The 27,195-nt window shown below is 41.2% G+C and overlaps 3 protein-coding genes across 5 annotated transcripts; 1 reads left to right on the top strand and 2 right to left on the bottom strand.

The window, feature by feature from the left end:
- Positions 1-686: 686 nt before the first annotated feature.
- On the bottom strand, positions 687-6,374 carry dcxr (dicarbonyl/L-xylulose reductase). Its single transcript, XM_058406680.1, has 9 exons — positions 6,282-6,374; positions 6,108-6,161; positions 5,859-5,956; positions 5,278-5,432; positions 4,588-4,630; positions 4,384-4,483; positions 1,615-1,679; positions 1,235-1,352; positions 687-1,115 (listed from the first exon to the last, which is right to left on the bottom strand). The coding sequence occupies exons 2-9, from the start codon at positions 6,157-6,159 to the stop codon at positions 1,012-1,014; spliced, it is 735 nt and encodes a 244-aa protein (XP_058262663.1). The 5' UTR covers positions 6,160-6,161; positions 6,282-6,374; the 3' UTR covers positions 687-1,011.
- Positions 6,375-8,455: 2,081 nt separating this feature from the next.
- rfng (RFNG O-fucosylpeptide 3-beta-N-acetylglucosaminyltransferase) lies at positions 8,456-18,418 on the bottom strand. 3 transcript variants are annotated; one of them, XR_009206375.1, is made up of 9 exons: positions 18,095-18,418; positions 15,550-16,010; positions 12,474-12,522; positions 12,230-12,332; positions 11,348-11,501; positions 10,836-10,921; positions 9,989-10,179; positions 9,561-9,646; positions 8,456-9,403 (listed from the first exon to the last, which is right to left on the bottom strand). XR_009206375.1 is itself a non-coding variant. In XM_058406679.1 (9 exons), exons 2-9 carry the CDS (start codon positions 15,922-15,924, stop codon positions 9,337-9,339), a joined length of 1,086 nt encoding a protein of 361 aa, XP_058262662.1. In that variant the 5' UTR covers positions 15,925-16,013; positions 18,095-18,417; the 3' UTR covers positions 8,456-9,336. The 3 variants fall into 3 exon arrangements, 2 of the variants coding, with proteins under 2 accessions (XP_058262662.1, XP_058262661.1); XM_058406679.1 differs by having other exon boundaries at positions 10,014-10,179; positions 15,550-16,013; positions 18,095-18,417; XM_058406678.1 differs by having other exon boundaries at positions 10,014-10,179; positions 18,095-18,416.
- Positions 18,419-20,023: 1,605 nt separating this feature from the next.
- sgca (sarcoglycan, alpha) lies at positions 20,024-26,634 on the top strand. Its single transcript, XM_058406585.1, has 11 exons — positions 20,024-20,174; positions 20,804-20,929; positions 21,295-21,449; positions 21,537-21,606; positions 22,945-23,143; positions 23,585-23,747; positions 24,470-24,675; positions 24,777-24,803; positions 25,556-25,741; positions 26,261-26,287; positions 26,374-26,634. Exons 1-11 carry the CDS (start codon positions 20,138-20,140, stop codon positions 26,378-26,380), a joined length of 1,203 nt encoding a protein of 400 aa, XP_058262568.1. The 5' UTR covers positions 20,024-20,137; the 3' UTR covers positions 26,381-26,634.
- The last annotated feature ends 561 nt before the right edge of the window (positions 26,635-27,195 follow it).

Below are 27,195 nucleotides of genomic sequence, written 5' to 3'. Positions count from 1 at the left end.
AGGGCACAACGTTGGCAGCTTGGCTATGCTGGGGCTTGAACTCCGATCTTCCGGTCAACTTCCCAGAGCCTTCAGCTATGTTGAGGTTTTATGTTCTTGTAGAACACATTGTTAGTACACTTCTCCATGCACAGGTTTGAAAGCCTGAAAAGCAAAGCATTACTGACTAATGCGGTCAGTCAATTCCCACTTAGCGAAGGAAAATGCTATTTGTGTAGTTTGTAAAGGAACAGCAAAACAAACGCTCTCCAAAAAACGTACAAATCAAAAAGCACTGCCTAGTGTCATGGACTGCAATTTATGTTTACTCAAATTAATAACTGAATCTAACTGTCTATCTGTATATTTGCGTAATTCTCTTTCTTTAGAGTTTATATCTTCTGCTCTTCTAGAAAAGCTCCACACTTTCTGGAGGTCAACAACACAAGATTTGCAGTCAAGTATCCATCAGTGAATTTCCTGGTTACACAACTGCATTTATTTTAATCACCCAGACGAGGACAGGTTCCCTTTTTTTAGTCTGGTTCCTCTCTCTTTTCTTCACCATTTTCACCTCTGACCTGCTCATTAGGGATCCATCTAAAATATAGAATTCATATCCTCAGTGTACACACTTCTTTAAAACTGCTTTGTGGCAATGTCCCTGATAACAATTAAATTGAATAAAACAGTCAATATAACCAAGATGAATTGAATCCAGTGCATTTATTTGAGACTTTAGGTTCCTCCATTACACAATTCATATACACTGATTACTCAATAGTATAGAAAGATTAAAATCTTTCACCTCCCTACAATACAATGTTTTCTGGCAGGACGTGACGATGTATGACATTTACGTCCAAAACCTCGACTGGGAATTAATATCACGTGTCAAGAAGACGTGTAGCAGCTTCAAAAACCAATGAGTACACACGTGGAGTACACTGTAGTGTTGATATCCACTTCCTTCCCTATTTTCCCCTTCAAGCCCTGTCAATCATCCAGGAGATTCCCATAGACGACTCCAACTTAAGCGACCAGGAATCCTCCGTCGATCGGCAGGAACGCTCCGTTAGTCATGGCGCTCTTGTCACAGAGCAGAAACAGGATGGCATTGACCACATCCTCCACTTCTGTATTTAAATAAAGCAAAAAGGAGATGCAGATGATCATTAGAGAGAGTCCCAGAAAGACATTCATTCTAAATCAAAACAATTTATTTATTTTTCTTAATACATATATTATAACCCACCCGCAAATTTGCCCATCGGGATTCGTGAGATCATGCCGTTGGCTCTTACGGGGTCACTCCATCCTATTTTTGCCATATCGGTCAACACCACAGTTGGGTTTACAGAATTCACTCGGATCTGCACAAATATGAACATAAAAAAAACATTAGAAAAGACACACACACACACACACACACTATGTACAGAAACCCAATAGTGTCCTACCAAATCTTACATATTACAGCAGTAGTGCAGGTCATTACCAAAAAAATTGCGCGTATGTCCAGGAGCCATTCAAAACTTGTTAGCGTCAGTGGAAAGCCAACAGAAGCCAGCTTACAAATTTTACAAATTATTTTTCAGTCAGTGAAAGCTGTTTAGAAAGAGAACAGAGAGTCACCTTGTATGGCGCTAGCTCCAGAGCCATCACTTTGGTCAGCATGTCCAGAGCTCCTTTGGTTGCACCTTTATAAACAGTGAGTAAATATCAGAGTCAGATACAGTATATTTAAATATATTGTAAGAACAAGTCAGCAGGAAGTGACAGCAGTCAAAACAAAACAGGTTAACGCACCACCTGACGTCTATCGTCTTCGTGAGGGTCGTGTTTTTTGAATTAGCGGCAATGTTTTTGTTTGTGTTTAGTTTAGAAGTCCTGTGATTAGTTTAGGTGTGTGTTTAGGTCTTGGTCTAGGTGGTGTGTGTTCAGGTCTAGGTGGTGTGTGTTTAGGAGGTGTGTGTATAGGTTTTTAAGGTGTTTAGGGTGTTCAGGTCTAGGTGGTGTGTGTGTTCAGGTCTAGGTGGTGTGTGTGTTCAGGTCTAGGTGGTGTGTGTGTTCAGGTCTAGGTGGTGTGTGTATAGGTTTTTAAGGTGTTTAGGGTGTTCAGGTCTAGGTGGTGTGTGTGTTCAGGTCTAGGTGGTGTGTGTGTTCAGGTCTAGGTGGTGTGTGTATAGGTTTTTAAGGTGTTTAGGGTGTTCAGGTCTAGGTGGTGTGTGTGTTCAGGTCTAGGTGGTGTGTGTGTAGGTTTTTAAGGTGTTTAGGGTGTTCAGGTCTAGGTGGTGTGTGTGTTCAGGTCTAGGTGGTGTGTGTGTTCAGGTCTAGGTGGTGTGTGTGTAGGTCTTGGTCTAGGTGGTGTGTGTGTTCAGGTCTAGGTGGTGTGTGTGTTCAGGTCTAGGTGGTGTGTGTGTTCAGGTCTAGGTGGTGTGTGTGTTCAGGTCTAGGTGGTGTGTGTGTTCAGGTCTAGGTGGTGTGTGTTTAGGTCTTGGTCTAGGTGGTGTGTGTGTTCAGGTCTAGGTGGTGTGTGTGTTTAGGTCTAGGTGGTGTGTGTGTTCAGGTCTAGGTGGTGTGTGTGTTCAGGTCTAGGTAGTGTGTGTGTTCAGGTCTAGGTGGTGTGTGTGTTTAGGTCTAGGTGGTGTGTGTGTTCAGGTCTAGGTGGTGTGTGTGTTCAGGTCTAGGTGGTGTGTGTGTTCAGGTCTAGGTGGTGTGTGTGTTCAGGTCTAGGTGGTGTGTGTTTAGGTCTTGGTCTAGGTGGTGTGTGTTCAGGTCTAGGTGGTGTGTGTATAGGTTTTTAAGGTGTTTAGGGTGTTCAGGTCTAGGTGGTGTGTGTGTTCAGGTCTAGGTGGTGTGTGTGTTCAGGTCTTGGTCTAGGTGGTGTGTGTGTTCAGGTCTAGGTGGTGTGTGTGTTCAGGTCTAGGTGGTGTGTGTGTTCAGGTCTAGGTGGTGTGTGTGTTCAGGTCTAGGTGGTGTGTGTTTAGGTCTTGGTCTAGGTGGTGTGTGTTCAGGTCTAGGTGGTGTGTGTGTTCAGGTCTAGGTAGTGTGTGTGTTCAGGTCTAGGTGGTGTGTGTGTTCAGGTCTAGGTGGTGTGTGTTTAGGTCTTGGTCTAGGTGGTGTGTGTTCAGGTCTAGGTGGTGTGTGTTTAGGTCTTGGTCTAGGTGGTGTGTGTTCAGGTCTAGGTGGTGTGTGTATAGGTTTTTAAGGTGTTTAGGGTGTTCAGGTCTAGGTGGTGTGTGTGTTCAGGTCTAGGTGGTGTGTGTGTTCAGGTCTAGGTGGTGTGTGTGTTCAGGTCTAGGTGGTGTGTGTGTTCAGGTCTAGGTGGTGTGTGTGTTTGGGTTTTAGGTTTTCTTTCATGGTTTTGATTTTGCTGCTGTGGTTTTTGGTTTTGTTCCTGAGTGTACTGTTCCGTTTTCTGTTTTGTTGTTGCCTTTTTCTGGTGTGTTGTTGTGTATCTAGTTTCTGTATTAGTTCTCTGATAGTGAGCAGAAACTTATTTATTTAAATCCCTGGACCAGCACAGAGCCTTGCTTTAAATAAGTGAAGGTAAAGAGGCTAAAATGGAGGTATTACTCATAACCTGACTATTGCCTTAAATATCATTAACCTGCGCCGAGCATTAAATCTGTTAAGTTGCCAGTTTATTAGACACGTTAATATATTGCACCTAATAAAATCATAAAATGCCCCAATAAATAGTCATAATAAAGTACAAGCCTACTCATAACACAGTACAATAAAGTCCAACAAGGACAGATTGTAGGTACAAAGTCCTGACTATATAGTAAACCAGTGTCCACTTTATGCCTCCTGTTCTTCAATCATGTGTGTGTGTGTGTGTGTGTGTGTGTTCTGGTTTGTCTGTGGTAGTGTAAAGCAGTGCTATTTAATGCACAATGCATGTTCCTATGAGTCAATATGTTTTGTCCTTATACCCAAGTGAAATATTTGAAGCTGCTCATCACCTTCTATCCTGTATTTATTTATTTATTTGTATGAGGACAAGAAGCTTATGTATATCTGAAACATCCTGTTATGAAGGACATTTCACCTGTGGTTTTTTTCTTCTTTTTTGTTAAACCCAAATCATATAATCAGCCTTAAGAAATAGTTTAGTGAGCATTATGATATTTTAATAAAATGGAAATATTTAAAAACAGACTTTTCTGAACATTTTTTGTTGGCTTAATGGGGGAAAAAAGTTAAAGAGGAAATGTGATAAATTTAAGCGATTGAATTTAAACAGAGGAATAAATGAATCTGTAATTTAGAAATGACTCTAAAGCCTCTTCAAGACAATTTTGGTAAATATTAAAAATACTATACAATTAAAATGGAATGGAATTGAACAGAGAAGCTCAAAGGCCCATGAGTAAAGAGGTTGTTTGTTCTACTCACAGTACACGGCATGGTCTTTAAAGGCACGCTGTGAAGCTTGGCTGGAGATGTTCACGATGGAGCCACCAGTTCCCCTGGCTTTCATTCCTTTGGCCACAATCTATACTTAAAGTCACCACTTAGAGTCAGAATTGCAGTCATAATGCCATTTCCATGAGTAAGTACTGCTTCTTGTACGTTTTTTCTATTTTCTCTGTCTCTTACTTGAGCGACATGTAGGGCTGCTTTCACGTTGACGCTGAAAGACCTGCAATTACAGTGCAAGCATTGAAAGTCAAAAACGTGCAAGTGTAGAAATATACTACAAAATATATACACTATATTGCCAAAAGTTTTGGGACACCCCTTCAAATAATTGAATTCAGGTGTTGTTTTTCAGGGGTTGGACTCGGTCCCTTAGTTCCAGTGAAAGGAACTCTTAATGCTTCAGCTTCATACCAAGACATTTTGGACAATTTCATGCTCTTTGTGGGAACAGTTTGGGGATGACCCCTTCCTGTTCCAACATGACTGCACACCAGTGACCAAAGCAAGGTCCATAAAGACATGGATGAGCGAGTTTGGTGTGGAGGAACTTGACTGGCCTGGACAGAGTCCTGACCTCAACCCCACAGAACACCACTGGGATGAATTAGAGTGGAGACTGTGAGCCAGGCCTTTTCGTCCAACATCAGTGCCTGACCTCACAAATGCGCTTCTAGAGTAACAGTCAAAAATTCCCATAAACACACTCCTAAACCTTGTGGAAAGCCTTCCCAGAAGAGTTGAAGCTGTTATAGCTGCAAAGGGCGGGACAACTCCATATTACATTCATGTGCAGCATGTAAAGGCAAATGTCCCAAAACTTTTGGCACTATAGTGTATATGAAAGTATGGAAGTGAAAATGTCTTTACACGTCAAAGCTTTCCTCCGTGATCTCGAGGAAGGACTCCAGCCTGGCGCAGCCCGCATTGTTCACCAGCAGGTCGACAGGACCCACGTCTTTCAGAGCGCGCTCTGTAGCATCCCAATCCGCCAACTCCACACACACGGGCTTAATGGAAGAACACTGCAGATTTGGGAATGAGGAGAAGATGAAGGTAATATCAAAACTATGTGCAAACATTACAGCAAGTCATGTTTACTCTCTAACAGGATCCATGAGGAGGTTTCCTGATGACTTCTGTAGGTCAGACTGTATAAAGGGTCACCAGTCTGACTTATGGATCATTTATGTTTGGCGTGGGTGTGCGAGTTGGTGTAAGAGGGAGGATGAGTGAAGTGACTCCTGACCCTGATATTTCTATAGACAGAATTTATTTTGATAAAAATATCATCATATGTTTTTATTTGAATGTGTACAATATCCGCTGTGTGTGTTTTTTTTTAATGCAGGATATGAAGTTCTCCAGCAGGTTTACTGCAGAAGGAGAAAAAGTTTTCCGGATCAGATTTTTTGTTAGATAAAATATTATTAACTAGCAGGTTAAAGTACCTCCTGCACGAGCGTGTCCAGGTCGGCCTGTGTGCGCGTGACAGCTATAACTTCCGCTCCCACGCGCGCTAAAGCCAGAGCTGTGGCTCGCCCGATGCCTGCAAGTGCAAGTGAGTTAAAGGGCATTTAAAGCGTTTGTATACATTTGATAACGATAGAAAATCATTAAGTTTATAGCACTGGTGTATTAAGCGTGAATATGACCATAACTGTCACTGTCTTTAAAAAAAAAAGAAAAAAAAAAAGTACCCTTTCCGGCTCCCGTCACGAGCGCGCGCTTGCCGGTGAACGTGATCTCCATGGCTACGAGTACAAAATCAGGAAAAACAAAGGAAATAAAGACGTTATTAAATTTTTACTCAACACATGTATATACACAAAGCAAAGCGGATACACTGATTTATGATGTTTAAACTGTTATACCTTCTTCCTCGTGGCAGTTAGCTGTGGAGGAGAGCAGGGTTTATACAGAGGGGGAGGGGCCGGAGGAAAATGACGGGTGGGGGAGGGGCTGTGGGATTGGGTCTATTGGAAGTTCAAGGGTTTCTTCAAGGACAAAGTGCATCTGGTTACAGTGGACTAAATCGCTGCAATTTACTGACCGAAAACAGATTAAATGTTTACTCCGAATTTCAGACAATTAATTAATCAGGGTTGGTCATTTTTTTCAACGATGTATATATTCTGGGTTTTACGGTAATAGTCAGTCACTTGGGTTAACATACACTGACCAGGCATAACATTATGGCCACCTGTCATTCTGTGCACTGTGTATTCTGACCCCTTTCTATCAGAACCAGCATTAACCTCTTCAGCATTCTGAGCAACAGTAGCTCGTCTGTTGGATCGGATCACACGGGCCAGTCTTCTCTCCCCACGTGCATCAATGAGCCTTGACCGCCCATGACCCTGTCACCGGTTCACCACTGTGGTCCATACTGACCACTGCAGACCAGGAACACTTCCACAAGAGCTGCAGTTTTGGAGATGCTCTGATCCAGTGGTCTAGCCATCAATATTTGGCCCTTTTGGTCAAACTTGCTTAAATCCTTACTCTTGTCCATTTTTCCTGCTTCTAACATCAACTTTGAGGACAAAATGTTCACTTGCTGCCTAATATATCCCACCCACTAACAGGTGCCATGATGAGGAGATCATCAGTTTTATTCACTTCACCTGTCAGTGGTTATAATGTTATGCCTGACACTAGTACATCAGCCATAACATTAAAACCACCTTCTTTTGTGTAGGTCTCACTTGTGCCATCAAAACAGCTCTGATCTGTTGAGGAATGGACTCTTCAAGACCTCTGAAGGTGTGTTGTAGTATCGGGTACCAAGAGATTAGTATATCCTTTAAGTCCTGTAAGTTAGAGGTGGATCAGACTAGTTTGTCCAGCACATTATACAAATGTTTGATTGGATTGAGAACTTTGTCGTGTTTCTCAAACCGTTCCTGATCTTTTTTTTGTGGCTGCCATTAACGAATAATGTTTCCATGAAGGGGTATGGTTGGTTTGCCAACCAAGGTAGGTGATGCGTATCAAAGTAACATATACATGAATGGCAGGACCCGAGGTTTTCCAGTAGTACATTGTCTAGCATATTAAACTGGCTTGCCTTTTTCCCATGGTGCATCCTAGTGCCATCTCTTCCTCAGAGAAGTAACACACATGCACCTGGTCATCTACATGATGTAAAAGAAAGCTTAATTCATCAGACCAGACCACCTTCTTCCATTGCTCCATGGTCCAGTTCTCATGCTCAAATGCTTATTGTAGGTGTTTTCGGTGGTGGTCAGCATGGGCACTTACTCTTTTGCAGCCAGCATTAACATTTTCAGTAGCTCTTCTGTGGGATCGGAACAGACAGGCTAGCATTCTCTCCCCATGCACATCACCAAGCCTGCTGGTTCTCTTGATGCACTTTAGCTAGGTAATGCCCATTGTACCTGCTTCCACACACATCAACTTAAAGAATTGACTGTTTACTTGTTGCCTAATATATCCTACCCCTTCCCTACCCACTGTAACAAGATAATCAATGTTATTCACTTCAACTGATCATTATTATATATACATATACTCATTATAAGATTCTCAATTATATCATTAACTATATACAATAGATGAGCTACACTATGGCCAAAAGTTCATGTCACCCATCATACGCATAGGTGGTTTTTCTCCAAACATTTGCAACAAAGATGGAAGCACACGGTGGTACAGAATGTCTTAGTATGCTGTAGCATTACACTTTCCCTTAAACATGTTCCAGCATGACAATGCCCCTGTGCACAAAGCACAGAGCTCCATGAAGACATGGATCACCAATGTCGGAGTGGAAAATCTCGAGTGTCCTTTATAGAGCCCTGACTCAGACTGAACTCCACCCGGAATGCCGACTTCAACCCAGGTCTCTTCGCCCAGCACAAACGAATGAAAACAAACGCCCATGTCCAGATGTTCTAACAGCAAAGGTGGACTAAATCTTTCCAATATGTTGGGATGCTCAGGTGTCCACACACGTTTGGCCATATAGTGTATATTGACTGCCCCCCCACCCACATCCGATTGCAATAAATCAATAAACAGAGACTTAAAAAGCTCAACATGGTTTATTTACATGAGAATAGGAGGACAGGATAAGAAGCAATCAGCAACAGTATTTGGCAGCAGCTTGGCATTGCTTAATCCTCTTCTGTTCGCACGGCAATAACAACATATTCGTCATCGCTAACGAAGAAAGTAATACCTCAGTCTGTTTTTTTGGCAAGCTCACATGAAATCACTGACCAGCAGTGAAAAGGCATGTAAAAAAAAATATTTTGGCAGAAATATGTTAATGTTAAGACATCATTTAGTGAAAGAATTATAAAGCCCAGTAGAGAATTTCTTTTACTTTAGTCCACGATATGCATCAGAGATGACTCAATTCCTTCCTGTGTTATCATCACATTAAAATCTACTTTAGATATCCTTCAGCTTTCATCTCCAGGCTTCCATGAGCCCGTGAACTGAGGTCAAGCCTAAACCGCAGCCGTAGTACCGTGAAACCCTATTTAGATGTGTCCTCATGACTTCTATTTTTGTTTTGGAGTCTGTCTGGAGGTGAAACCTGACTCCCAAAGAGATGAAACCGATATTTCCTCCTGCATGGCATGCTTACAAGAATGGCTCAGTTCAGCAATTTAAAGCCTTGAGCTGATGCATACTTGGGGGAAAAAAAAAAAAGAGTAACAGATGATCCACAAAACCCAAAATGGTCTGAAATAAGCTTGAGGGAAAATAATAATAATGCTAACGTGTAATCTTTTGCTGTTTAAAAATAAATCAGATTTTTCAATGAAATCTGAACAAAATGCAGCAGTTTTAACTTGACGGGGTAATCAGCCTGCTAGTCAGCGATATTAATGCATGAAAGTATCCTTCACACAAGACCCCAGATATTTTCCTTGTCTCCAGAACAACGTGTTGAGGTCAGTGATGTCTACTGCGGTGACACCATTCAGTCTCAGGATAAAGTAGGCAGTGAACGGTTTTAAACCTGAAGAAAAGACAAGATCATGATCCGTAAGTGATTGATGTTTATACAAAATAAGCCACACTAATTGTTGAAGTCAGAAGTGTTTTTATGGTAACGGTGACGTGTTAGTGGGAACGCAGCTCAACAGTGTCGGTTCTGCGGTTCTCAGTAAACTTACCGTGAAGGGTCTTCGGTCAAGGAGAACGCTCCGGCAATAGGTACCACGTTCCTCCTGTTCTCAAAACCGCCGTAGCTGAGGGTGACCTACGGCGGGGAACACACACAGTGAGCAGACCATAAAGAAATGATTGCACAGATTTATGCCGAGTTCTGCAAGATAACATGCACTTATGGAAACAGGTACAGATATAGAACTGAGTATTGTGTCCTTTACAACACACTAAGGAAGTTTATTTGATAAGTCAATATACGTAAAGGTTAATGGGACAGCAAGGGTCATTGTTACATAAGCATTACATGCACTTGCATACCGCGTTCTGCTGTGTCATTCTGTTTGTTTAGTCGAGCTTACTATATCCCTTCGATATCTCCTCATCCATAATTCTAAGCGTAAAATCAAGCGTGCGTCTTAAACCAGTCATTCACCCGAGTGAGAAAGCGTGAGGGAGACCTGTTGGAGGACGTTCTCAGCAGGCATCCTCTGCAGGTTCTCCAGATGTGAGTGGAACAGGTTGGTGTGCGTCAGAGGAACCTCCAGCAGCGCTTCGATGATGTAACCGATCGTACAGTCGTCTGGGAGACGGATCTTCTCCGCTGTAGTGATGAAGTTCCCTAGACTGCGACGAAGAAACAACAACGTAATGCTAATAATAATAATAATAATAATAATACACCTGTGCACTTAAATAGGAACACCTGCTCATTCATGCAGTTTGGGCAGAAGATCCACACAGCTGAGAATTGGGAAAATCGGGACCATAAGTGTCCAGTTTACAGTGGAACCTGGTGTGGTCTTCAGCTGACATATCATGACTGCCTCAAACAAAATGTTTCTCCCTGTAGAAGTGCTGATCACTGGATGCTGTTGGTCTTCTTGTGCTTGAAAATCCCAGCAGTTTCTGAAATATTTAAAACCAGCCTGTCTGGCATTCACAATAATGCCACGGTTTTCCACATTCTGTTTGATGTAAATATTAAGTGAAACACTTGACCCATATCTGTAAGATTTGCTGCTGCCACATGATTGACTGACAAAGAGACTAATGAGCAGGTGTTCCTAATTAAGTTACTAAGGCCTATTTATATATATATATATATATATATATATATATATATATATATATATATATATATATATATATATATATATATATATATATATATATATATATATAAACACAGATACCATTCAGTAACACAGAAATTCTTATTGAATGGTAGAGGGGTTATTATTAAAATGTGGAGGAATATTAATTTGAACACATTTGAGTACCTTGCCCATGGACTCATCTTGAGTGCCAGGCCTCGACTGATACAGAAGCCAGCACCTCCTGTAGCAAACCAGAACTTGACAGACGTCTGGAAAATAAACAGTATAAATGATTAGGAGATCATGCTGACAATCAACTGCTCAATAATACCACCCGCAGTGTCTGAATTACACGATTCTGGCCAAGCTTTCTCGACTTTTCCTCAATCCCACTAGACCGAGAATTGCTCATTTGGTTTTTCTTCACTTATGCTACACATATGCTGCTGATATAACAACATCTTCAAAATGTAACATTAGTTCTTAATTATAAATCTTAAAAAGAAAAAACAAGTCTGTAAAAAGATACATAAAAATTCGGGGATAGTTAGTTGGTCTGACATGTTTATGCAAATAATAAACCCACAGCGATCATTTCCCATAACTGTTCCATCCGATTTCAACAATTTGTCATTTGTCTAAGTGTCACAGTCATGCACCGGTTCTACAGGCTTGTAAGAGTTGGAGTTGCTCACCGATCCATCACTCCTGACCCTCTCAGGAGCCTCTATAGGGTGATCGAGGCTGGGCCGGCCCAGGTACACATCCTGCGTGTGGGAATAGGAGGAGAGCAGCTGCAGCAGACTCCGCAGGACGACGTAATTATCGTCATCCACGTGACAGAACCACCTAGGGTGGAGCGGAGAAGTGAAGAAGAGGTTAAAGACACGATCAGTACCATGATTAAACAAAAATACCTTAAATAACTGTAGTTTTGAACAGACGCAATGACATGGTTAAAAGGAAACTAATGCAGTATATTATGGATGCTCTAACAGCTCAGCATTATCCTGTCTCCAAGTGGGGTCTGTGATTTTTACATTTAGTTACAGATGAAGAAGAAGAAGCTTTAATCTGTCACATATGCATTATCCCAGCATAACAGGAAGTGCAGGACACAGCACCCTGGAGTAGTGAGGGTTAAGGGCCTTGCTTAAGGACCCAGTGGTGGAAGACTGGTAGTGAAAGGGCTTGAACTGCACTGATTAAATTAAGCTTCTATATTTCTATGCCTATAATCAGGCTTCTAACTAACATAACCTCTAACCGTATTTGTTTTGTCTCCTTGGTTTTCCGTATATCTTAATAAATCTGTTCTGTTTGCTCACAGTGTATTTATATGCCTGGTTTTGCTGAGTCTAGAAAAGTTTACGTCCTTGATTGAACAGGGTGTACTGGTGTACATCAGGTGCATGGCTGTGCAGAGGAAAGGGTATCAACGATACGTTTTATAACCATGGAGATCACTATGTCATGATGGTGACTGCATCTCCATATATCTTGTCCTATTAGCATATATTAGCCACTACACCCAGTTAACCCTGACGCTGTTTATTACTGTGATTTCAAAACCCAACTTTTTCTGTGACTCGATGAACTTGTCGTACTCCACAGACATCTTGCAGCACAGCGCCTGGCGTGTGTGAGCGGCTGAGCAGTTGGTGTTGATCACGCTGCCTCCTTCAGTGGAAGAACAAAGAAAGGAAGAAAACAGAGATTTAATGTTTTAAGGACATTGTGACATTTCTATGATGACCGGATACCAGGATTGTTATTTAGCTATTGATGATGAGTTTAAAAATCTAGCGGATGGGTCGTTACCGGCTTTCTGCTTCAGGTCTTTATCCTCACCGTCAGTGAAGATGAATGTCTGAAAAAAACAAAACAATAGTGTTTAAAAAAAACACACTTCCCGGTCCCATGCTGGAGCTACAAAACATTCTTGTCCATCTCTCTCACTCTGAACTCTCACTCTGCACAAAGTGTTACTAGCATTTTTTAATGGCATTAACACCGTGTAAGCTACAGGTAATCAAAAGCAGCTAATTCAGAGGAGACCCCAGGTAGCTCGGACCTGTCGCTGAGCCGTCTCGGCACGCCAGATCAGCTTACAGTAGTTAAGTACCTCTGCAACATTGCTGTGTGAAATACACTGGTTCTATGAAGCTGTAGCTTGTGGGCCACAGCCTACCAGGAGGTCCAGGTGCTACTCTGCTGTTGTCGAATACCTCTTTGGAAATAAAATGCCGGGCCAAAAAGTCTAATATTTAAAAGTCACTGTCTAATATTTCACTGGATCGCCCTTAAGTTGTCTTTATTTTGTCACGTACATTACTGCACAGTGAAATTCTTTCTTCGCATATCCCATCCTTGGAGGGTTGGGGTCAGAGCGCAGAGTCAGCCATGATGCAGTGTCCCTGGAGCAGGGGTGGGGTTTGGGGGCCTTGCTCAATGGCCCAGCAGTGGCAGCTTGGTGGTGCTGGGGCTTGAACCCTGATCATCTGGTCAACATCCCACAGCCTTAACCACCTGATCTACCACCACCCTGCCTTTTGCTTTGATTTCAGCACACATTCACCATGGCATCATTTTGGTAAGCTTTTGCAGCATCACAACATTTATTTCTGATCTGCATGAAGATCTTATATTGATGATGGAAGAGTCTGAGTAAAGTCTTCTCCGGCACAAAATGAAGATATTAAGGTCTGGGTTGTGTGGTGCCTAATCCGTGTGTGGAAATGTTTCATACTCCCTGAACCACATGATTTGAGCATGATGAATCCTGGCATTGTTATGTTGGGATATTCCAGTGTCATCCAGGAAAAAATCCATTGATGGAAAAAAACCTGGTCTTTCAGTATATTCAAGTGGTCAGCTGACCTATTTATTGCCACATAACATTCCTGAACTTAGATCAGGCCAAGTGAAGTGACCCTGGATCACAACACTGCCACCACAGGCTTGCACGGTAGGCATGATGGTTGCATCACTTCATCCACCTCTCTTCTTACCTCGAGTGGCCATTACTCTGGGACGGGGTAAACCTGGACTCATCAGACCACATGAACTTTTTCACCAATCTTTATGTGCATTACTGTTTGTTAGAAATTGCTCTTTGTAGTTGTAATAGTGACTTTGTAGTTACAGTGATACACATACCTTACATGGTTGAGATTGAGAACCTAATGTGAAGCCTTTATAAAGTCTCATGTAGGCTGATTATTGGATGATTAATGGGGCTACATATTATGTAAGCAATAAAATATGACTGGATGACTGGTACAAAGCCACTGGTATGAATATTTTCCTACAACTGCGTGATGTTATATTCGTCTATAGATAGTTGGATAGTTCAAAAGCAGTGCATCACAATTCTGTATCAAAGCACTAGGTTTTAAACCAATTGAACACTTGTGCTGTTGTACACTAACCTTTCCTCATTATGTTGCTTAGCAACCAAAGCTGACGCCGAAACAGACAAATTGATTATTTTAATATTGTTAATTAATTAATTAATTATTAATAATCACTCTTTGATAAAGCATTGCAGTAATGAGCTACAGCTTCACCCCTCTGTAACAAAGTGCTGACACTGGAGACTCCTTCCGTACATGCTACAAATCACCATATCAGCAATCACAAATGGTTTGAATCTGCTTAAGCGTACTAGAACGAGCATTTTGATATAAAAGTGTGGTTCTCCGTGCTGCTGGAGCTACGATCGGAGGTTTGAACCGTACTGTGGTGCAACACAAAGCGCAGGAGTGAACTCCATCCTGCTGTGGAAGAGTTTGTGGTTGATTGCGAATGCCTGAGCTACGTTTCAGCATTACAGTGTAATTGGTCTCATCTGAAACATAGCTCTTGTCCATTTTTTTCCATATAAAATGGTCTGGCCTGCACACTGCTGGTGATTTTATGATGCCTTGTGGCAAAATAATCTACCTGAACAAAAGCCTCTTTCAGAGTGCCTCCTTTTGACACTTTTACACTGGATTCATTCATTTCCAGGAAATTAGTACTGTTATATAATCTTCTACTCTTCCTACACTGAAAGCTGCTGAGATCGAATGTTTTTTTTATTTAAAAAACATAGATAAGTTTGTTTATAAGGCTTTATAGAGCGAAATGAATGCACCGACATTGGGAAAATCTGTGAAAAGGTCCTTTGTGTGATTTAACTGGGAGCCATAATCTGATTGTGAAACCTTTCTCTCTGGGTATTGCTGTTACTCAATACGGACCACTTACGTCAATTTAACGTGGAGCCAAAGTAGAAATAAGGCATTTTCTTTGCCAAACCAGTTCGCTAACTAAGGAATAACTAATTCTTGAGTCATTTAAGATCATTTGATTCTTTGTGCTCAGCCTGCAGTTTAGCCCTCGGCTGAATCTTTGCTCAGGAAAAGCAGTGCCCCAGCTGGTGCTTTAGTCTGCGATAAATTTTGTAGGAAAACAAACACCATCTTTTTCACCTCCTGACTTAGTTTTTAATAACTACCCAGCAGGCATGCTGCCAAAGCTCAGCTGCCTGTGCTCCCCTCTGGCACTCCCTAACTGCACCTTAAAAACTACTGAATTCCTCCTGCTCCTGCCTCACAGCCTCGATTCAGTCATTTTATTAATTCAAATAAACAACAGAACGTGTGTGTGTGTGTGTGTCTGTGTGTGTGTCTGTGTGTTTAAAGCCCAGTGTTTAGTTCAGGAGAGCAAATCAGGGAAGGCATGCATGCATGGATACACAAATAGCCAGAGATCTGTTTTGTTCTAGAAACCAAACAAACTCAGCTCCTACTCTCAGCTCATGGAAATGGAATGTCAGACTGATTCCACATCTTGTAGCTTTTGCATTAACAGCAGTCCAACTCTGCCGCTGTTAGTCGAGTGTGTGTCCTACCTGCTCTTTGGCTTCTGACACCCAGGTCTGAAAAAGCAGCTCCAGACGTGATCTGTGATACTTCCTGGTGGTTTTGACTGCAATAAAAATGTCTTTTAGTCTTAGAGGCTCCTTGGCTCGTGAACTGAGGAAATCGGCACCTCCTGAGTCTCTTTGGGATTTGTCACTAGTGACACTGCTGTGCTTAGAGTTACTAGCAGCTTTGTTGTCCGTGGCGTTTTCTCCCCCTGTAGGCCTGGTATGGGGCAGAGGTCGAGGCAGCTTGCCCTGCCGCTGGGGCGTTTGGAGAGTCGGGATCAGCAGCAGCACGATGGCACAGAGGGCCGAAGAGGCCAGGAAGCAACGTCTGTTTGTGCCGACCGGAGACAAATGCATTCTTCCTGAGCTCAGCGCCAGCTCAGCCGCCTGGTCTCGGCCACCTCTCCTCTCCTGTGTCCATCTTCAGTGGAAAGAGCTGCAGTCTGCTTGAAAGGGAATGGAGAAAGAAAGAAGCAGAATGTTAAAAATGACTATTACAGGCAACATGACGTATGAAAAGCAGCAGTAGTGTGTGCCATCCATGGGAGTGATTACTGGACTTCTGCTTCAACTGCTCACAGATGTGCACGCTGGAAACGGAACCAGCCTGGAGTTCTTTATAGACCAAGAAATAGTGCTGCGCTGAACTAAAAGCCGACCAGCAAAGACTATCAGAACTCGGGAAATACTACTCAGGAATATGGGACGGTCTCCTTAACACCCAGTGCAGCAAGTGACATCCGAAAACATGGCAGTTCTCACCATGAACAGCAAACAAAGCAAAGCAGCACTGCTTACTAACTAACAAACAGAAATGGACATGGAGGCATGCCTTACTCTAGGCTGGGAGTCTGCTTGGTCTCTAGGTTTCTTCCTGATGTCTTCTCAGGGAGTTTTTATCTTCCTATTGTTGCCTTTTGCTCTCTTATAAGCGACCTAAATCTAAATCCATAAATGGTTTTCTGTAAAGCTGCTCAGTAATACTGTTAAAAGCACTTTATGAATAAAAATTGTTCTCATAAACACAGGGATCAGTTTTATTCCCTTAGTCCTGACCTCGCAGATTGCTAACTAGTTAAGTTAGTTAAGTAGCAGTTAAGCAGCCTTAATTGTCACATATACATTACTGCACAGTGAAAATCTTTCTTTGCATATCCCATCCTTGGAGGGTTGGGTTCAGAGTGTCAACCATGGTGCAGCACACCTGCAACAGGGAGAGTTAAGGGCCTTGCTCAGGGGCCCAACAATGGCAGCTTGGTAGATCTGGGGGCTTGAATCTTCCAATCAACAACCCTGAGCCTTAACCACTTGAGCTACCACTGCTAGCCGAGCTGAATCTCTCAACCGCAAGTGCATTTACCTTCGTTGTATTTTGGGACCTCGTTGTCTGTCTTCTACACTAGATTCCTCATTAATATGGTAAGCCCTTGCCCTATTTGCTTTTAGGGGCAAACAGTACGATTTGTTAATCATCACAGCACAAACACGCTAACCTCTTACAGGAAAAAAACACAAACACAGCACCATCATTAAATACATAAATATTTCAGTATAAATACATTTCATGTGTTTCGGGGCGGAGCTTTTTAATCGTCTAACAATTTCGTATTTGAATAATCCCCGCCCATTTTACCGAAGCTCCACCCCCAGGATCTTGGGTATCTGTGTGTATAAAATGACTGACCAAACATAAACAAGCATTCCGATCCGGGACTCGGTTTTCCAATTGGGTTAATATATATACTTTTTCTGAGGCCACCGAATCTATTTTTGAAATCATGTTCCACATATTGTCCGTGTTATTTGTATAAGTAAGGAATAATAATAACTAAAAAAATCGACTATTGCTCCTTTAACTATGTCTTAAGTGGCATAGTACTTAATATAGTCATAGTACTAAATATTCCAAATAAACACCAATCTACCCTGTACGATTGCAGACAAAAACTAAACGTTATTGCAAAACTGACTCCTATATATCCTATTACACCTATTTATAACACCCGAAGAAGCTAGCTAAGCATTAATGACATGTTAATGAGAGGATTAGCAGTGTTGCAGTGTTTTAGTTCGTGCACCTCAGAGCTGGGTCACAAAAAGAGGATTTTTCGCAATAGTTTCAACAAAGTAATGTTGAAATAAACCCGCAGTTAATGTTGAGCAAGGACACATTTCTACCAGATTTTCCAAACAATTTTCCTTCACATAAACAAAGTAAGAACACACAAACACCTCACTGTCCTTTCTGGTTTTAGGTGCAATCTTAAATGGATATGTAGTGCACTAAATATGGAGCAGAATTCCTCTATGATATACCCTATGAAGTGCACTTAAATAGGGAGTATGGATCCATTTGGGATTCAACCGAAGTCAATTCTCCTTTCACTGCACACATTGACTTTCTCTCGCTAAAGCAGCTAGCAGCTACCTGCCGCATACATATATATACACACAATTCTAATACTGACCCAAAGTGAATGAGAGTGGAAGAAAAAACGGATCTGAAAATAATTTCTGAAATCCTTACCGCTAAACAGCGTGTGTGTAGCATCAGTTTTCTTTCTCAGGTCTGTCTTCATCCTCTCGAAATATGTAGCAAAAAATACAAAAATAAAAACAAAGGCTGACTAGGAAAAGTGAAGGAAAACACAACGTGACAGAAACTTATTTCATAACACTAAAGTTATTGTTCTTGTCTCCACCAGAAGCAGTGAGGACAAACTTATATCTTCAACTTTAGTTCACACATCACCGAATAAACCGCTCAGGATCTACACAAAGTCCGGCATTCATCTTCGAGGCTGTGTTAAATGCCCTCTGCGTCGTCTACAGCCAGCCAAAAGGTCCTGTGCGCTTTTACTAGATAGTAGCGGTGATGTAGGCCGACTCTCTATTTTTACCGTATTTACTGCAAGTGTGCAACCATAGTCCTGTAGAACTAGTGGGCGGGACAAGCAGACACAGTGTCAATCATTTGATGCATCAACCAATCATATAAGACTAAACTGAGAATTGGGGTCAGGGTTAGCCAATCATATAACAGGTACTCAAAATCATTCACAAAAAATGTGCTTCAAATTATTCATTATGGAATACTCTACAAACAAAAGAGATGATTGTTTTAATTATTTAAAAAGAAAAATTCTGAAAATATATCTATATAATATAACTAACTGTTTGTATAACTAACTTTTAATATTGATGCAAAAAAATGATTTGATTTTTGGGCATATTCATAAAGAATTTATGGAGAAATGATTGACAGAATTATATCTCTCATCAGTATTCCTTCGTATTGTGTCGTATTTACGCGTTAATTAAATATTATTAGCGAATTAGCTAATAATTAGCGAAAAGCATTTCGGTCAAAGAGGCATTTCAGGGTTGTTAAATAATTCCAAGAAAAGTTTAACAACCGATGAACACTTCTCAAGAGCTTTGTGCTTTTATGCTGAGTGAGAAAAAACAACAACACTTACTCAGCAAGAGGTGGGCTTACATGTAGGTAAAAGTCATAGTTAGTCAGATGAAATTGTAAACAGAGAATGAAATGATATGATTTGCTTTAACTTTAATGCTATCTATAAAAGCTCTCTCGAATCTTTGTGCTTGTTTACATCAACAGCACCTCATGAAGCCTACTAATACTTCGTTGTAATTAGAAGCGGTTCCGGCAGGGGGCAGTGTTGGGCCAAAAGTCGACATGACACTTTACCATGTAGTATAGTGACAAATACTGTGATATCATTCACTCTTCTTTTATGCTAATCCTTAAACTAGCCCAAGAAAATTCAAGCACTGGAAAAGGGACACACATTTATCTGCATGCCACCGTGGTACACATGCATTTCCACTATACCGACACTCCATAAACAGCCCTTTCTTCTCTCGGTCTTTGTCCTATATCATACTTTACATCACAGACACACCTTGTTTGAGCTTTAATTCCAGTTATTTGCTCTATAATACACGGCAGCTGTGGAGTATTTTTAAACTAGCTAATCTGGCAACCCCAGACCTGCCTCTCCTGAGCATGATTCCTGCCCCAGCTTTCTTTATTTGTGTTGGTTTTTACATTTTTGACCAATATGTCCACTAATAGCTGTATGAAGCTAATGAAAGCATAAAATCATTAGTTACTCAAAAATAGATCATTAGTATTTCCACTGAAAAATATGGTGAACTTTATGAAAGTTTGTTAAGGTTTGTTAAATGGCTGATCGCATGATTCGTTAGGATTTTATCCTTGTCAAGGTCATGGTGGATCTAAAGCATATCCCAGGAACTCTTTGCTGTTCCATCCTCTCTGTCACCCCTGATAAACCAATTTCTGATGGTTCTATTAAGTCTACCTTACACCCAAAACCTACCTTAACCATAAGTATCGATTTCAGGTTTACCAAGCAACACTGTATGGTGAGGTTCCAATTAGGGCATAAAATAGACTACACACACACACACACACACTGGTATGGCTTTATGGCTGATGCAAAAATAGCCTCTCTTTTAGACTCAAAGGGGACCCCACTGTCTTTTCCAGCTGCTCTTGTCAGTCACATTTCAAAACAAGATGGCAGACAGAGGGAACTGGGTTTTAACACTCTCAGGCAAGTTTTTGGACTTTTCTTTCAAATTAAATGACCACACTTATGTCCACACGAAACGTTTGATTTAGCCTTATTCATGAAGCGTATTCATGTTGTACCTAGACGTGTGTTCGAGTGACGAATGAAAGCTGCCTGAATGTAGCTTCAATATGATGTCATAGAGCTGGACTAAACCTACATTAATGTGTGACCTGTTCTACGTGGAAATCTGTGTATGTGAAACAAACTGTAATATATACATGTATGGAATATTTACTGTGAGTTTATTGAGCCTCTTCTCATGAAAGCCAAGACTTATTTGCGTTTGTTTTCCACACGATGTCTGTGTAAAGTATTAAACTGTGTTAGAAGTGCGGAAAGAAAGAGAGAGAGAGAAACAGAGAGATAGAGAGACAGAGAGACAAAAAGACAGTGGGAAAGTGTGTGTGAGAGAAAGACAGAAACAGAGAGAGAGAGAGAGAGAGAGACTGAGAGAAAAAGAGAGTGAGACTGAGAGGAAAAGAGAGACTGAGAGTGAGAGAGAGAGACAGAATCTTCCCTCCTGTGCTTGTATAAGCATCTTCCTCAATCTAAAAGATTCTGTCCAGTGAATAAATATAAATGAAGCAGCATTTTTTCTCTCTCCGCAGTGTGTAGTGTCTGCTTGCTGGTGGTCAGAGCAGACATCATAGGGCACGCCTCTGTGGGTCAGCTGTTCGTATATGAACTACAGAGAGAAATCTACCAGAATGATTTTGAGAACTTTCACTACTACGGTAAGCTGTATTGGAATATTAAACTACACAGACAGTCAGGATGTTTATTCATTTACTATTCCCACGTTCATATTTGCGAGCTAAATGATTTCTCCTTTTCTTCCGATCCATTTTTGAAGCTCAAATCCTTACGCTTGTCCATTTTTCCTGCTTCTAACACATCAACTTTGAGGACAAAATGTTGACTTGCTGTCTAATATATCCCACCCACTAACAGGTGCCATGATGAGGAGATCATCAGTCTTATTCACTTCACCTCTCACTGCTCACAGTGTTATTACCTGATCAGTGTATCAAGCTCTCAGACTCCATGTTTCCATATTTTCCTGTCTGTATCCCTTCATCATCTTCCTCTGTGTAACCAGGAAGTATGCATAATGACCCCATGGTGTTCAAGTGCAACAAGCAGCAGTTCCCAGACCTGCCCCGCTGGCTGCGCTTCACACAGCGCCATCCATACGACAACGGCTTCCTGTACGGCACACCGCTGCCCGAAGACCTGGGCAAGAACATCATAGAGGTACAAAAACTTTGACTTGAACTAAATGTCGAATTCATGTCAAGTCAGTATTTTTTTATCGGTGATGCCTGTCCTCCTTTTCCACAGATTTATGTGACAAATAAACGAACTTATGAAACTTTCAGGGACCGCCTTATTCTAAACATTGGGCCTGCAGGTAAGAAAGACAACAACACACATATCTTAAAATTGGATAGAAATTCTCTGTAGATAGAAATACATTTTATAATAATGATTGTTGAAGTTTTTTGTGTACATTTTGTATATGCAGCATAATATTTCTTTTATATTTATTTCTCTCGTGTAATGTGAAGGAATCTCTGGCAAAAGAATTTCCTTATTAAAGTATTAAAGGATTATTAAAGTTCTATCTTATCTTATCATATCTTTATAGGCTGAAAAGAAAATCACAAAAAGATTAAAAAGAAAGGATTAAACCTCATTTTAAATGACATGTCTTTAAAAAAAAAAAAAAGAAAGAAAGAAGAAAGAAAGAAGAAAGAAGAAGAAGCAAGCAGCATGGTGGCTTAGTGGTCAGCACTGTTGCCTCCCAGCAAGAAGGCACTGGGTTCAAATCCCGGGTTCGAACAGGCAGGGACCTTTCTGTGCGGAGTTTCCCCGTACCTGCGTGGGTTTACTCCAGGTTCTCTGGTTTCCTCCCACGGTCTCAAAACATGCAAACATGTTCTAAATTGCCTGTGAGTGTGTGTGTGTGTGGTTATCTGTCTATATGTGTGGCCCTGTGTTGAACTGGTGACCTGTCCAGGGTGTACCCCTGCCAGTGTGTGCTGGGATAGGCTCCAGCAGATCCCTGTGACCTTAATTAGGAATAAATGGATGGATGTCTTTAAAAACATATAAGCACTCAAATGTGAGCTGAGCAAAAAAAAAGCCCTCATTAAATAAAATAAGCAAACTTTTCCGCTCTCACCGGTTCCATCCTGACATCATGCTTCTGGTTGCTGAGCCGCTGACTGATGATGAGGAACCCCATGATCTGAAGATCTGTGAGATTACTGTGGATGGTTGTTGTTGATCTTTCGGTTGCTCCCTACGTGTGTGAGGGGTCACCACAGTGGACCAACTGTTCCGCTCAACAACTTGGCACAGGTTTTACACCAGATGCCCTTCCTGATGCGACCCTCCCATTTTAACCGGCACTGCATCCAGTGGCAGGGGTTTGGGCACTGGCTGTGAAACGAACCTGGGCCTTCCGCATGGTAGGCGAGCCACCAGCGCCCTAGATTACTGTGGTGCTGATGGTACCACTGAGAAACCCATGGCTATTATAGAAGGGAAGGGATTTATAATCACACTGTCTGGTTATATTTAGATGAGGATGAGGTTTCTTTTGAGTCCAGTTCCTCAAGGTTTCTTCCTAACCATCAACGCTTATGGCTTGCTCACTAGAGATAAATGGAAATTTAAGCTGCTTTGTGACATTGTCTGTTGTTAAAAGTGCTTTACAAAATCAAAACCCTGTTTTTGCTCCCAGTTAAACTGCTACCTTACCAGGCTGAATTCTTCATCGGTTTGAGAGAGATTGAGAAGGTCTTGCCGTATGACGTTCAGGAAGAGATAAAGCAGGACATCCAGATGATCTGGGGAACGGATCGACTCGAATATGTTAACATCACCTCTGCTCTGGACCGTGGTGGACGTGTCCCTCTGCCTCTGCCAGGACACTATGAGGGGTGAGTTAAAGTGTTTGAAGGTGTATTCTCACTCAAGGTTTCTATAGTAACAGTTTATTTACAAAGACCTTTATGGAAGACAATCTACATCATCTAAGGCCTACAATAAACAAAATAAACAAAGGAAGTTATCATCTACTCTCCAGAGTCTCCAGTGTCAGGGCTTCGTCACAATTCCATAATGAGAAAGTCTTAGATAGACGACTTTGCGCTCTTTCAGGTTCTGCTAATGTTGTGGAACAAGTGTTTTTGTAGTTTGATGAGAGTGTTTATTACTTCTCTAAGGAATTGGACGTTCAATAAAATGTATCAGTAAACAGATAAAAAAATACGTTGTCATTCTTTTAGATTCTAGTAAATAAATAAATAAAGTTTGCAAATTGCTGATTTAATAAGATGAGTAGTTCATTCAGGGGTTGTAAAGGTGTGTGTGTGTGTCAGTGTGTATGTGAAGCTGGGGTCAGATCAACCCTACTCCGCCTGTCTGCTGAAGCTGCAGACAGCAGATCATCAGCGAGAGTGTGAGGCTGGAGGGAAGTTCCCCGGAGAATGCAGAGTGTGCCGTATCCCTGCTAACTGTGTGACCTGGTGCAAGTCATCTCTGGTAAGCTTTTACACCATCACCAAGTGTGAGCAGCCATGGCTGAAAGGTTAAGATTATGTATCATTGACATGAAGTCACAGTTTAAGTGTAAAGATCTCAGGATTGTGGGTTTCGATCCAAATGCATGAGAATTATTGTTGGTTTTGGGCATGGAGTATAAACTTAGTGAACAGGGAAAGTGAGGCAATCTTACCTCAAGACTTGATCTCAGTAAAGATCTTTTTATTTTTTTTCTCATTTCATGACAGCACCACATCATCTCACAGCTCCTGGATCCTCGGTTCTGTCCTGAGATCATGTTGCTGTTTGTGTGGAGTCTCTGCATGTTTCTCCATGTCTGCTTAGATTTCTGCTACTTTCTCTGGTTTCCTCTGGATTCTCCAGATTTGCTGTGTTAAAAATGGCTCCAGTGTGTGTGTCTGTCTGTGCATGTATATGTGTGTGTGTGTGTGTGTGTGTGTGTGTGTGTGTGTGTGTGTGTGTGTGTGTGTGTGTGTGTGTGTGTGTGTGTGTGTGTGTGTGTGTGTGTGTGTCTGTATATGTGTCAGCCTGTCTGTACATGTGTGTATGTGTCTGTAGACATAGCTACATGATTCAGGCTCTGGAAGATCAGGGTTCAAGCCCCAGCACCGCCAAGCTGCCACCATTTGGCCCTTGAGCAAAACACACACTCAAACCTAAAAAACCCACACTAGTATCAGTCATTTCTATATTTTCCTCAGATTAATTCATCCATGCCTGCGCCTCCTCCAGCCCCGACCGTAGGTTCAGGAGTTCTGGCCTGGGGAGGAGAGTTTATGCCACCTGACTCTCCACCTGATAGAGACTTTGTCCCTGACTACATCGTTACCGTCATCGTGCCCTTCATCCTTGCCATCCTCCTCTGCCTCATTCTAGCTTATGTGATGTGCTGCAGGAGAGAAGGAGTGTAAGTTCGCTTCATTCCTGACCGGTAAAATATACCTCTGGAATAAGGAATGTCTGCAAGTGTACACGGACTTACTCTACCATTTTTCTTTTTCTTTCCAGTCAGAAACGGGATGCCATGACTCCAGAGTATGTATGCTGAAAGAAACATCTTTTTCATGTTTTTCTCTCCATGTTTTTTAAGTGCAGTAGTAATGATAGCAATGATGCCAGACCGTGGAGTCAGCCAGTAGGTAGCTGCCCACTTTATTAGGAACACCCTCACATTCATAGCCGTTATCTAATCAGCTACAGAGCATCTGCTGGTGTTCACATCAAACATTAGAATGATGAAAGAGTCTGATCTAGTCTTTGTGCTGCTTCACAATGATCGGCTGAGTAGATAACTTCATGAATGTTTTGACAAGTTCAAAAGTTATGTCAGTATTTATGCAGGTGCTGATTTTCTCAGTTGTCTATTCAGATTATTAAAATCATCTGTGTTTAGTTTACATATCCATAGTTGCCAGATATTTCTTTATTTCTTTATTTCTTTATTAGAGGTGTCCAACATGGCACTCTTATTGTTTTTCATTAGCCTCTTTTAACCACCACCTTCAAACGCAAACTCTTTCCTTTAAAATGGCATAAAACAAATAGAAATATTGTACAAAAAACAACAATAAAAGCCATTTTGGAAAGAAGCAATTAAAAATAAATTTTAATAATAATTAATAATATTTTAAGAAATTATTATTAAGAAATTATGTATTTATTTATTTGAATGTCTGTCCTTACCCTATGTTAGAACCCCTTGTTTTTTTCCCTCTTCTCTTCCACACTGCATTTCTTCTCACTCTTTTTCTTTTCTCTCTCATCCCTCTGTAATCTGTCACGCTCAGGCTCCAGCTTTATCACCATCACACCATCCATGATAACAGCAGTGAGCTGCGGACCATGACCGGCAACCGCAATAGTGTACCACAGCCCCTGTCCACACTGCCTATGTTTAACGCCCGGACCGGGGAGAGGGCACCTCCGGAGTATCCCTCCGACAGCGTCCATATCCCGCTCATCATGGCCCAGCAGTAAGGAATTATTGCTTTTACACTGGAATATTTGTGCAGCTGAGTTTAAGCACGTCACCGACCTGACAGCAGAGGGCGCTCTTAACTGGAATGACGCTTATCTTTAATTAAAAATCCAAACAGTTTACAGATTATGATGACCAGAGAGCTGATTTAAAATTCTGATTTAAAATTCTAAAGAATCCTTAAGAATTGTTTAAGACTTTTATGCTACACAGAACCGAAACCAACTCCTAGATGATGATACGTGTGCCTCGGATGAAGCTATTTTAAAATTCATGACTGAAAATCTTTTTATTTTGTGCCCACATTCATTGCCCTTTTAAATAGGTTGCCTTTCTCAATACTATTTATAGTTCCTTTTTGAATGACTTCTAATGGATGAAATGCTATCCAGCTGAACTTTCCTTGCCTTTTGTGATGCATAAATGCCCACTAATGATTTGGAAATAATTTTATTGCAATGTCTCTCCCTTCTTCTTCCTCTTCGTCTTCTTCTTCTTCTTCTTCTTGTTTTAGGGAGCCTAATGTTGACACACTGCCCAGGTAATCCACATCGTTTCACTTCAGATCATTAGCGTAACGATCCAGTTTGTGACTATAAATATGGAGTTCTTTTTCTCCTTTCTTAGGAAATGAAGATCTGGATCTTCGGGAACCCAATGAAGGATCGCGATTTGCTGGAGAGCTTTTTCTTTTTTTCTTTTCACTCTGATTTTATTTCTTCTGATCTGCATTGTTTGAAAAGTTGCAGTACCATGTGGCTTTAAGTGCACCAAGTTGCCTCTTTTAGATGCATTGCTAATGTTTGAAATCTGTATTTCATGTATTTCCTATAATTATTTAGGAAAATATATGAATAGATACCTGTAGAATGTGTTTATATATATATATATATATATATATATATATATATATATATATATATATATATATATATATATTTCCAATGAGAAAAACAAATCCTCCGTCCACCCAAATGTGCAAATATGTTAGTCCAGGAAAATCAAATATTCAATATTCAGCTAACTGGATATAAGCAGGAAGGCGATGGCAAGAAGATGACATGCCGAACATTCCTTTGACCACTTTAAAACATGCTTTATTTCAGCATCCAAAATAATTAAAAACATCTCGAAATATTATACATGTACAAAATAAGTACAGATCCTCTGTTTGGAACCATTAAAGTGTCTGGTTGTGGTTTTCTTTCTGTGCCGCCTCATTTACCGAAAAACAAGGAAAAAAAATGAAATGGAAGAGAAGAAAATGAAAAAATTGACAGTCGGGGGGCCATGTGCAGACACAAATAGATTTCCCCCAAAGGTTACGGGGAAACCCGGGAATCAAAGATCTGGCAATCGGTCCACTTACTTAACTCACCTACAGTACAGCAATCGCATTCAGCTTTTATTTTTCTTCAGCCAACAATATAATGAGAGAAAAAAATTGCA

This window comes from Hemibagrus wyckioides, linkage group LG13 (assembly GCF_019097595.1).
Source record: "Hemibagrus wyckioides isolate EC202008001 linkage group LG13, SWU_Hwy_1.0, whole genome shotgun sequence".
Lineage (NCBI taxonomy): Eukaryota > Metazoa > Chordata > Actinopteri > Siluriformes > Bagridae > Hemibagrus > Hemibagrus wyckioides.
The sequence above is the reverse complement of the archived record's forward strand: the minus strand, read 5'-3'. Positions and strand labels throughout refer to the sequence as shown.